The sequence below is a fragment of the Bombus vancouverensis genome, chromosome 6, assembly GCF_051014615.1.
Source record: "Bombus vancouverensis nearcticus chromosome 6, iyBomVanc1_principal, whole genome shotgun sequence".
Lineage (NCBI taxonomy): Eukaryota > Metazoa > Arthropoda > Insecta > Hymenoptera > Apidae > Bombus > Bombus vancouverensis.
This window is the reverse complement of record NC_134916.1, coordinates 241534-253983: the sequence shown is the minus strand read 5'-3', so window position 1 is coordinate 253983 and position 12450 is coordinate 241534. Positions and strand designations below refer to the sequence as shown.

The following is a 12450-nucleotide window of genomic DNA, read 5'->3' as shown; positions in this document are numbered from 1 at the left end:
TTTATTGAATTACGTGTGGTCCACCTTTTTCCAATTTAATGTAAAATAATATAGAATAACATAAAACAAAATATGTTGTGCATCTGTCATTTCTTTATAAAACGAAAGAAACTTGGGACAACCTAATAGAAATTTACTTTTATTATCCATTATAAAAATGGATTGTTAATCCTCTAGGAGATACGAACAATATAATTGCAATTAATAAGGAATAAGTTAGCATAACTTAAACCAGCTTTTGCAGAAGGCTATTAGCTAAAGATGTTTATTAAACAATGACAACATGAATTTTCTTAAGTACCCCATTTGGTACTTAATCTACTTCGTAAGTACTGTGTGTCCTAGCCTTCAAAGGATGCAATTTTAACCAGAATGTTTCACATTACTTACCCGTATTATTTCCTTGTAATATAATTTATATTTACATTATCTACGTTACGTTACATTCTACGCGTTAATGTAATGTGATTTTTATTTCTAATCGAAGTTATTCAAAATTTGTAGTATCTCAATAAAAAATTAACAGCCTGCAAAAACTTCACAGAAGCATTAGTATCTTCGAAACTATTGAATTCAAATGGCTAATATTCCTTAACAATATGCACTCGACGACGTTTATCGAGAGAAGTATGTGGCGTAATAGTTAAACTTTCAATTCATATACATATATCGTTTATGAAAAAGTAGTCATTCTGCTTTTGTGATCTGTGACACACTATAAATTCTCATAAGCTAACTAACGCCTAATCTTCTGTAACGTATTAATATAATATAGGTATGTATATCTCGACTTTGAGCAACCAATTGGTGCTAAATAAGCTTTAGTACATACTTCTTACACGTAACAAAAGACCAGTTAACATCTCTGCTCTTAAAAGAAAAACGAAAGAAGCTCTGAAAAGCTGCAGAGTTCAGGTCGAATAACACCAGCTCAGATAAATGACCCTCTAACTTACCTTTGTCCTCATCGACGTCAGTGATTTCAAAGCTAGTTATAAAGTGCACTTCTCAGCCAGCGTCCACGGCAGTCAATATTATTTAACGGGTCATAACGCGATGTAAAAAGGGAAAAAGGAGGAAAGAAGGAACAGGGAAGCAAAGAGAAGAAACGAATTTTTCATTTTCTCGAAACTGGATCAAGTTTCAGGCTGCTCGCCAAAGAGTCTGTAGCTAACGAGACAAGATTAGACAAACCACGCTTTAAAATTCCCACAGAACTATAATAATCCTCGAAATCAATACGATTCGTCGATCCATCGCCTGATTAAAAAATGAGATAGGACGAAGCTCACTAGTCGGCCTTTGAACTTTCAATAGCGCTTACGGCTCGTATACTCTAGTTCGAATGCTACAATGTAAGCCAAGTCAGCTGTAACTAGCGTTCGCGTGATTGTCGCTATCTATTATTCACGCGTTCTTGAAAAGAAAGAAACACCTGTTACACTTTGAAATATGAATTAAAAAGTTATGAAATATTAGCAAAATTGTTAAAAAAAATGTCACCTACAGTTATGCAAATAGATAAATATGATACGTGGAACAAATAAATACGCAATCGTAAGGACAAATATTGAAAAATATAAATAAATGGATTATCGTTCGAGAAATCATTCGCATGTGTGTGCATGTGTGTATGCGCGCATGTGTGTGCGCGCATGTGTGTGCGCGCATGTGTGTGCGCGCATGTGTGTCATGTATGTGCGTGTATGTGCGCGCACGCGCTATAAGCTAAGTTTAAAATGTTCGGTTGTATTATATCCTTGTATTATATATGTCGGAGATGAAAAGAAAACCGGAGCCTTCCCTTTGCAATTTTGAGGAAGCCTTCTAATGCTTTAGCCTAGATTTTATCATAACTGTAATTAAGCAATTGCCATTTGTAATTGTTTGATATTTGTGAAAGCGAAAGTGGGTTCGAGGTGACAACTGGTCGCCGAACGTAGCCACGGTCACGGGATAAACGTTTTGCCTGACGAAGGTGTGGATCGGTTGTATTGTTCTCCCTAGAAATCACATAGAATTGTACTTTAGAGATGTCGATATAATGGGACACACGTTGTGTTAGGAATCAATCTCCAGACAGAAACTGCCTAGTAACGGCGTTTGAATCTTTCTCGATGTTTCCAAAGAGTATATAACAAACTTTTGACAGAAATTGCCTAGCAACAACGATTGGAACCTTCTCGATGTTTCCAGCGAGCATATAACAAACAAATGCAGTCGTATAGCGAAAAAGATTTTCATCAGATATTCATTCGTGTGATCGCCTTGGAAAGTGATACATCGAGCAATTTACCGAGTGTCTCAGCAATTGTATTTTGTGTTTAAAATTATTCTACACATAGTAAAGAGTTATCCCGTTGACCGTGGATTCGTTTGGACCCCGAAACATTGTTAATAGCGTTAATTAAATTCATTATTCGTAAGACATATTATTCGTTCCTCTTATTGTTCGTTAAACTTATTAATCTTTAATCTAATTATTAGTTAAACTTATCGTTTGTTAATCTTATTATTTATTAAACTCATTATTCATAATATTCTGTAAAATCTTGTTTATTCGCGTAAATATATTCCCCCGTTTCGTAAAACAATGGCTAATTCAAACGAAGGATCATTACGCGCCTTAAATCCTAATGATAACCCGACATATATATGTGAGTGTATTTTATCAAAAATATGTTTTTTATGTTTTCTTATCTTAGTAATTATTTTTAAAAAAGTCTTAAAGTCTTATATGAAAATAAAGCTGTTCTTTATTTCAAATAATTGAAGTAAATAAATACAATGAGTTTTATATTTTATTATATCTTATATTATTGTTATATTGTTATTGAAAAAATTGATATAATCAACAGTTCTTCCTGTTCTCTTGATTGTTTCTTGCTTGTTTCAAACCATGATAATAACCTACAAAAGAAATAACATAGTCCATTGAAAATTTAATATACAATAAAATACTTATATGAAATAATTACCTGTGTAATATACCATGTAACCACTAATATACCATGACATCAACATACTTGAAAGTGCGTCTGTATCATTATCTGGTAATCTAGTACATTTTATTAAAATTTCGTATTTTTTTTCCAAATAAAATGTTAAACTTATTCCAAATTACTTATTAATATTAGAAGTATTCAGCATTCCATTAGAATTTTTAAATTGTACTTACTTGGCCATTAATTGTGGTGGTAAAGGAGGTGCAGGTGGCATTATATCAGTCATCGAATTGAAAGATGGTCCCGGTATGAAGTGATGTTTATACGCATTTGCTTCTTCAGAGTCACAATCCATTTTTGCTACATTATATTTTTTCGAATTTACATTTGTAGAAAAATTAGTCTCACAAGTCTCATCGTTCTCTTCATTGAATTTCTCTTCCAAAGCTTTCTTTTGTTGTGCTATTTGACTTTGCAAACCTTCTGATTCTAAAAGAGAACTCAACTCGACTTTCTCTGTATTACCATAGCCTAAACACAGAGTAAAAGAAATTTTTGTCATTTAATAGAATGACTGAGTGCCATTCAGTTACTGTCCTTACAGGCAATGTATTAGAATTTCCCGTGCATAAATGTATATGTATAAATGTTTGCCTTGATATATGTAGTAATAATCACTCGTCTAATGAGGAGAATTATATTCCAAGCAGCTAATAATGAACAATAAGTAACATGCATGTTTATGGTTCATGACCCTATATCCCACGGATCTCCCCATAGACATTGACAGGTACTCCTGCCCAGTTAAGGACCTGCTGAATGACACTGTGATAGACTATGCGAAAGCCTTTACTTCATATATATATATGTATTTTTAGTACATTTCTTAATTGACATAACCATCATGCTAAAGGTATTGCCTACAAATTTTACAACACACGTGCTGTTGAGGTTATTCGGTGTGTAAACAGAGAAAACACGTGGATAAATTGTAAGGTAGAAAATATATTTAAATAGAAGTGTAATAAGTAAAAATACAATTTGAGCTGGTCCAGATCCGCACGCTAGCTGTGTTACCTAATAACTGAAAAACCCCGAAGCCAACGTCGCCTGTCTACTGTTTATGGCCTGACTTCGTCGCAGTCTTTTGTCTACACGCTGTCGATGGCTTCAGTGCTTGAGAAAACTAAAAAAGACCAGATGTAGAGTTTTCTTAGAAGTGGTAACCACTTCAACACCCTCCCTAAAACTCTACATCCCTACAAACAATTATCTCAAATTTACAAATTATCTCTTAATATTTTCTAACTCTTGTCGTAAATATCTGAAAATTAATTTGTCAATGCCTTCTCAAGTACATTTGCCAGCCGCCTTTCTCTTTTCCATACAAATTAATTTATTACACAAAAAAAAAAACTAGAAGACTAAACAGATCATGTAGAGTTTTTCCTCTTTTTTTTTGAGAAGTAATAATCACTTCGACACCCTCCCTAAAAACTCTACATGTTTACAAACAATTACCTCTTAATATCTTTTTTACTTTTCAAACCTAACTTTTTCCTTAAATATTCAAATCTCGGTTTTGGCAACGCCTTTGTACATATATCTGCCAATTGCTCTTCGCTTGTTACATACGTTATATCAATTTCGCCTCTATTGTATAAATCTCGCAAGAAATGATATCTTACGTCAATATGCTTACTTCTTTGATGGAATTCTGGATTCTTAATTAATTTCACGGCACTAGTATTGTCTACACATAGCATATACTTAAGGATCTCTAATTTACATTCAAGAAATATTTTCTTTAGCCACATAATTTCTTTCGCTCCTGAGGCTGCACTGACATATTCAGCTTCGATCGTAGATAGAGCTATACATTGTTGTCGCTTACATTGCCATGTGATGGCCGCATTCGCATACTTACATACAACGCCTGATGTCGACTTTCTTGTTTCTTTGTCGCCTGCATAGTCAGCGTCGCTAAAGGTTTCGAGACTGCCTGCTTTTGTATACAAGAGTCCCATGTCTGCGGTCCCTTTTATGTAGCGCAAAATTCGCTTGACTAATTTCCACTGATACTGGTTTGGATTCTCTAAATGTCTCGCCGGTATATTTATTGCAAAGCTAATATCTAGCCTACTTACAGTTTGTAAAAACATTAAGTTCCCTACGGCTTCTCTGTATGGTGCGTTACAATCATTATCGCCTATGTTACTTTCGCTCCAATTAGTCTCGATAGGTGTAGAAATACTGTTTGCCTCATTCATATTAAATTTTTCCAATATGTTTTCGATATACCTACTCTGATGAATGAATATTGAACCATCTTCTAATCTATTAATTTCAAGTCCAAGAAAACTCTTTACTTCTTTCGAACTCGTAATTTTGAATTCTTTATTTAAATCATCGAAGAATTTATCAATTAAAGATTCGTCTGAAGCTGCTACCAGTCCATCGTCTACGTATATGGTCATCAACATTAATTTGTCGTCTTCTGTATAAATATAAAAACAAGGATCTGCGTTACTCTGATAAAATTTTAAGTTCGAGATAAATTTTGTGAAACGTTCCGTCCAACATCTTGGAGACTGCTTTAAGCCATATAGGCTTTTTAGCAATTTACAAACCCGATTTGTACCATCATCATAACCTTTAGGTTGTTTTATATAAATATCTTCTTTCAGACTTCCATATAAGAATGCGGTTTTAATGTCGAACTGTCCGAGGTGTAAATTATTTTTGGCTGCAATACTGAGCATTAATCTAATTGTGTCAAACCGAGCAACGGGACTATATGTTTCCTTATAATCTATGCCTTCTTTCTGTGAACACCCTTTTATTACAAGTCGCGCTTTGTATCGTCCCGAGTTGTCCGGATTTAGCTTTATCGTTAAAACTCACCTATTGCTAAGTACCTTCTGATCTTTAGGTTTTTCTACAAGTATCCACGTCTCATTTTCATGGTGCGATTTCATTTCATCATTCATAGCTGTTTCCCATAACTCTTTCTTTTCGGATCTCATCGCTTCGTTAAAATCCACCGGTAATTTTTCCGCTACGTACGTTACTGGGTTACCATAAAAATCGGCTCGTTTGATCTTATCTCTATCTCTCAATTGTCTCACATTGTCGCTAATTCCATGAGGTTGTTTTTCATGTTCACTCTCTGCACTTTCATACGTACATGCTCTATCGCTCTGCGCACTCACATCTTCGCGCTCGACAATTTTCGGTAAACTTAATTTTACGAATTTCGCATTTTCTAGTTCAGGCTTAAATATTACGTCACGGCTTAATATTACATTTTTTACTGTCGGCACGTACACTCGATACCCTCGTCCGTCATCTAAATAGCCTACCAAATATCCTTTGTTAGCCTTTTTGTCAAGTTTTGTCCTTTTCTCCGCAGGTATGTGAGCAAAGCACTCAGTACCGAAAACCCTAAACTTTTCTAAATTCGGCGGTTTCCCATACCACAGTTCATATGGTGTTTTCTTATCTTGTCTTGTCGGTCCCGTCTTATTTATGACATGTACTGCTGTGTTCATGGCTTCGGCCCATAAGAACAGCGGTAGATTTGGTTTCGAATATAGCATCGACCGACCTGCCTCTACTATTGTTCTATTTTCCCTTTCTGCGACACCATTCTGTTCAGGAGTGTATGGGACGTTAATCGTGTGCCTAATTCCCTGACTTCTTAAAAATTCTTTGACTTCTTTATTTTGGAATTCTTTCCCTCCATCACTATGAATTTCTTTAATTTTATCCTTAAATTGATTTTCAACTTCTAGGCAAAAGGTTTTTAGTTTTTCAATTACTTCTGACTTACGTCGTAAGAAGTAAATCTTTGTGAATTTTGAAAAATCATCTTTAAATGTCAGAAAATACAGTTTCTTGCCTAATGACTCGACTTCCATAGGTCCACATACATCCGTATAAATAATTTCGCGAGGTTTAGTCGCCCGATTGATTTTCTCGTGAAAACTCGATCTATGCTGTTTCCCGTACGCGCAACCTTCACAGAAAAAGTTATTATCCTCTACAACTTTCATATTTGAATTCTTTAAGAATTCTTTAACATGTCTGATGTTCTGATGACATAGCCGTTCGTGCCATAACTGCAATGTGTCCGCGTTTGACTCCGCTCTATTGCTAAAATTACAAACTGACGGTATGATAACTCGCATATCTACTTTATACAAATTTCCGATAACAGAACCTCTTGCTATTATTTTCTGATTTTGTAAAAATATGCAATTGGTCCCTTCCTTTGAAATACAAAAATCTATGCCCCTTCTTGCGACAGATCTAATCGAAAACAGATTTCTTTTCATACCTGGTACGTATAGAACATCGTTCATTGTACATGTTACCCATTTGCCGTCCACAAAAGTCTCTACTCTGATTTTTCCTTTGCCGCACGCATCCATGAACGTACCATCGCCGATCTCTATCTTCACCGTGTTATCGAATTCTTCGAAAACGCTGAACCATTCCCGTCGTCCTGTCATGTGATCCGTAGCTCCTGAGTCGATTATCCAAACATCAGGGTTTGCCGTTTGTATCGCTGAGGTACTTCCTAATAGACCAATTCCGCTGTGATCCCGATTTTGGTTTCTAGGTTCCTGGTTGTCTCTACTGTTGCTTCTTTTGTTATTTTTAAAACAGTTTTTGCTGGTGTGGCCTTTCCTTTTTCATATAAAGCATCTAAAGCAATCCTTCTTTAGATGGCCAACTTTTCCACAGTTAAAGCAACTTGGTCCTTGTTTCTCGTATTCACGTTTACTTCACTGCTTCTGCTGTTCCCTTTCATAATTATTACCTTTTGTTACCAGTGCCACCGATGTTTCCTGGTCGTCTTCCTTCCATCTAATTTCTTCCGTCATCAGCCTGGTACTAAGCCTGTCTAAGGTCTTCTATTCTTCTTCCACGGAATCCCACGCACTGTGAAAATGATCGAATTTGTTTGGTAACACCGATAAAATGCGTGTTATCAGCATTTTCTCGCCAATTTCACTCCCAAGGACTTTCATCTTCGCCGCTATGAGTTCCAACTTTGATAGGTTGTAAGAGACATTTTCAGATTCTTCCCATTCAAAATCGAAGAACTGCTTCTGGACCATATTTAAATTCTCATCCGACTTCATGTCATATACCGTATTCAGCTTTTTCCACATTTCATGTGCTGTCGTGCAACATAAAAGAAGATCCAACGGTTTCTTTTCTACTGAGGTCACGATTAATTTTCTCGCTAATCGATCTGCTTTCAAAAATCTTCCACGAGCGATTTCTTTCTCCGCGCTGTTACCTGGATGACACAAATTCCCTTCACACACGTTGATCAGGTCGTCATCTTCCTCCAAAAGTGTACGCATAACAAAACGCCACTGGAGCCAATTTTCTTCGCCGCGTAACATCTCGACCTTCGCACTTGCTGATTCCATTTTAGCACTATCCCTTATTTTACTAAGCACAACACTTTAACAGTTTATTCACTTCACGTTGCTACCTTGCAATTTACAGCTCTGGGCCCATAACCTGTTGAGGTTATTCGGTGTGTAAACAGAGAAAACACGTGGATAAATTGTAAGGTAGAAAATATATTTAAATAGAAGTGTAATAAGTAAAAATACAATTTGAGCTGGTCCAGATCCGCACGCTAGCTGTGTTACCTAATAACTGAAAAACCCCGAAGCCAACGTCGCCTGTCTACTGTTTATGGCCTGACTTCGTCGCAGTCTTTTGTCTACACGCTGTCGATGGCTTCAGTGCTTGAGAAAACTAAAAAAGACCAGATGTAGAGTTTTCTTAGAAGTGTTAACCACTTCAACACGTGCCATTGTTTTCGTAAATTTTTGATATTATAGCTTCATAAATTTCTCCATCCTCTGAGTATATTGCACGATAAGGTGCTCCTATGATCCATTTCTATAGAGAAAAGATGTGTATACAAATAAATATAAGTAAATAGCAAAATAAAATAATTTGCTTCTTAATCAATATATTTAATAATATTCTGTATCAAATTTAGTAATATTCTATCAAAATCACAACCTTGTGTAATTTACTTGCGTGTTTAGGCTGCTTAAGATTTTGTAGGTTTTCTTTCGGTTGAGAATTTCCAACATCCATTCCCATTCGCTTGATAACTTCTTCTTTTGCTAAATTTATTGCTTTATCATATGCTTCTATTAATGCACTATCATCCCAAACATTATCATTGGCTGTGTCTGTATCCTTTTGAGATAGCAAATTATACGTTATTAATATTGATACAAGTATTTTATTATCAAACTATTGCAAATTATCATATATGTCATTTTTCAAAAATTGACTAAAAGGTAGTGGATACTGTTAATTACTATTATGCTAAAATCTTGTACTAAAATAATGTTAAAACCATTACGTTTCCATTACCATACATACGTTTCCATTTCCTCGTATAAAAAGAACATTCATATCATCTGCCATTTTAAAATAACATCATTTAAATATTGAATTTGCTTCTGAAATATTAATTTGTCTCATTTCTTCAACTCTAACACATTGTAAACAATGATGACATTATACCAACTATAATACTAAAAATCTATTCCCCATTCATTCGAAAGATTATTTTTTGAAGCAAGGTTAACATTGAATGTTCCCAAACTTCAATAACTGTATTTTACTTTCTTTATAATATCTAACAATATATTAGAATACTATAAAAAAATATTGTATGCACAAGAAACTGTTTATAGCGAAATAGCAAAAGAATTAATCACATATTATAACTAAAACGAGATTGTTAAGTAGATTATATTATACTGCATATGCGTTAGTGTTTCAGCTGGTAAATATAGTTTTTATATCTGAAGATAAATAAGATTTAATTCTATAAAATTGCATAATGAATTATACATCTATCTATTACTATTCGTATTTCCTCTTAGTTGTATGTTGTCAATAGCATCAATCACGAACATATAAATAAATATAGAAGAAACCGTTCGGAAATGGAAAGGGAAAAATGAACATGGAAGACAAGAAAGTTTTCTTCAGGTTTAGCGTATGCGTGATACGCTTTGAATGTCTCAGATAAAGATAAAGATACTCTGCTCATTTCTATTTGTTCCGCAGAACGAGAAATTTGTTGTCTTTCATATTGGTTTTTACGATTCAATTTTTGGGCAGTTTTCCCTAACGAGTGTCGGTCCCTGTTTGATATAACCAGACCGTAATTTATACAGATATGTATTATAGATATATATTTGTAAAACTGAAATCAGATGAAATAAATGTTGCCTGAGGTTTTAAACGTTTAATAAAAACAATATTTCATTTGGAAAAAATGTAAGATATGTAAAATTACACATTGATCATTTTGCTGGTCTTGTATCATAAAACGTATGGCCCGAAGAGCATGTCACGACCGGCATACGTCAAATCCGACGGACTGACGAGAGAGATAAAGCACTCGGCGACAATGTATATCGCTGAAGTGATGATGAATGAACCATCAACATCCCAACGGTCCTTCCACCGAAGGTTCTAGAAGAAAGAGCACGTGGCAACGATCGCGGACGCCTAGCAAATGCATGGACGGTGGGGATGTTGAGGGATGACAAAAGAAAGTAATCGGATCCGATCGAAAGTAAAATCATAAGAGTCAGTCTTAGAAAGTCACGCCTAGAGTTCGGAAGTAGATTGTAAAGTGTATTGATGTTAGAAAAAAAAATAAAGTTTTCTTTTTTATTTTTTTACCTCAAATTCCTTTTTTATTTTGTTATTTTACGTGACATTTTGGCGATCCTGCCAGGATAGTGAAAAGTGTTTGTTCGGAAACCAAAAGACATTCATCATCTACGGAAGATCGAATTATTTGGGACTACGGTCATCCGCAACAACAAAGTAACTATCGCGAACCAAGTGAAGTAACAATAAAAGGTAAACTGAATTCCTTTGTACGTTACCGTGAAAGAAAATTTAGCTTCAGTAGCCAAGACTCGTCTTCGTCTGAAAATTATAAATCAGCGCAATAATGTCTAAGGCAAACGAATCTCAAACTTCAACCTCAATTGACCCAATGTTGCGAGCAATATGGGACAGTATTCAAAAACAGAACGAGAACATTGCCCTTTTACGAGAGGAAATGTTACGTTTGTCTATGCAAAATGACGAAGAGAACAGACACAGGGCAGCAGAAATCGAGAATCTCGGAAAAACCGTCGCAGCGCTACGGACTGGGTTCGGATCCCCTGCGACCGATGAATTTGCTTCCATTATCACCGAAGACAATGAAAGTGCGTCGACAGCAATCAATCGCACCGTGAATATGGCAAAAGCACGCAAACTGTCAGGGTTAGCAGCTCCAGACACCCCACCTGTCCACCTCGACATCGAACAACCCGAGGTGGAAGAAAGAGGCTATTTTCCGCCCGCTCTTCCCACTCTACGAGCTAAGGATGCAATACGCTACATCCCAACGCTCAACGGAGATGATGATGTAGGAGTTGAAGACTTCATCAAAGAAATGAGAAGTATGAAGGATCGCTGTATGGAGCAAGATCTATTGCTAAAAGCAATAAAAGTGGAAAAAAATCGTAGGGAAAGCAGCCCAAAGTATTCGCAATATTCCTATTGAGTGTTACAGTGATCTGTACGACGCACTGAGAAATAACTTAGCAGCACAAGTGACTTCGGATGAGTACCAAGAACAATTACGAGAGTTGAGACAGGGACGCGAGGAATCAGTGCAAAGTTTTAATATTCGGTTTAGAAGAATACTCAACCGTTTGCTGTACGCAGTAACCAATGAGTACCCACAACCACTAACATGTAAAATTATGACTGAAGAAATCACGAAGAAGACTGTTCGTGTGTACCTAAAGGGACTCAGACGCGACATAGGGCGAATACTATTAAGCAGTGAACCCTTGAATCTTCCGGAAGCTGAAAAAAAGGCAGCCGATGTAGAACGCTACTTGCGAGAAGAACGACAACATAATTGGTCATATAATCGCTTACCTTCGGTTAGTAATCGCCCCGACAACCAGCATATGCAGGTAAGACGATCAAATGTACCATCAAGATCGCCTAACACGCCAGTAGCTCAGAAACCTGCTACATTTAACCAAGTAGAAAATAGATCACCTGCTGAACGCGCGCAGATGAAGTGCTTCAAGTGCAGAAAGCTGGGACACATTGCCAACAAGTGTCAAAATTTTCTACCACCGAGCCAACGCGATCGACCACCCGCAAGGATTCAGGCAGTTCAGGAATGGGACGAAATACAAGAAACAACATCGAACCAGGAGATGGACGAACCGTACGAGACATACGAGTCAACATCGCCACGGGAAGATTACTCGCAATACCTTTGTCAACCCGAACCGAAGAGCGAGTATTTCTGGTCGACACAGGAGCAGGGATAAACCTGGTGAAACGTAACAAAACTGTCAACGCGTTACAAATAGGGCCTAAACAAAAATTTTCTATGGGACGAGACAAATACGAAACT

The 12450-nt window shown here is 36.2% G+C and overlaps 1 protein-coding gene and 1 long non-coding RNA gene across 6 annotated transcripts; both read right to left on the bottom strand.

Annotated features, from left to right (window-relative positions):
• Positions 1-2727: 2727 nt before the first annotated feature.
• On the bottom strand, positions 2728-3887 carry LOC117165469 (uncharacterized). The gene is made up of 4 exons (XR_013058620.1): positions 3870-3887; positions 3179-3476; positions 2979-3058; positions 2728-2910 (listed from the first exon to the last, which is right to left on the bottom strand). It is a non-coding gene; the product is annotated as an uncharacterized LOC117165469 (long non-coding RNA).
• A 4641-nt stretch (positions 3888-8528) lies between these two features.
• On the bottom strand, positions 8529-9877 carry LOC143302812 (survival motor neuron protein-like). Of its 5 annotated transcripts, none has more exons than XR_013058619.1 (3): positions 9852-9877; positions 9003-9185; positions 8529-8876 (listed from the first exon to the last, which is right to left on the bottom strand). XR_013058619.1 is itself a non-coding variant. In XM_076619227.1 (3 exons), the coding sequence occupies exons 1-3, from the start codon at positions 9417-9419 to the stop codon at positions 8818-8820; spliced, it is 282 nt and encodes a 93-aa protein (XP_076475342.1). In that variant the 5' UTR covers positions 9420-9615; the 3' UTR covers positions 8529-8817. The 5 variants fall into 5 exon arrangements, 4 of the variants coding, with proteins under 4 accessions (XP_076475342.1, XP_076475339.1, XP_076475341.1 ...); XM_076619227.1 differs by lacking the exon at positions 9852-9877 and adding an exon at positions 9366-9615 and having other exon boundaries at positions 9017-9185; XM_076619224.1 differs by lacking the exon at positions 9852-9877 and adding an exon at positions 9366-9607.
• Positions 9878-12450: the final 2573 nt, after the last annotated feature.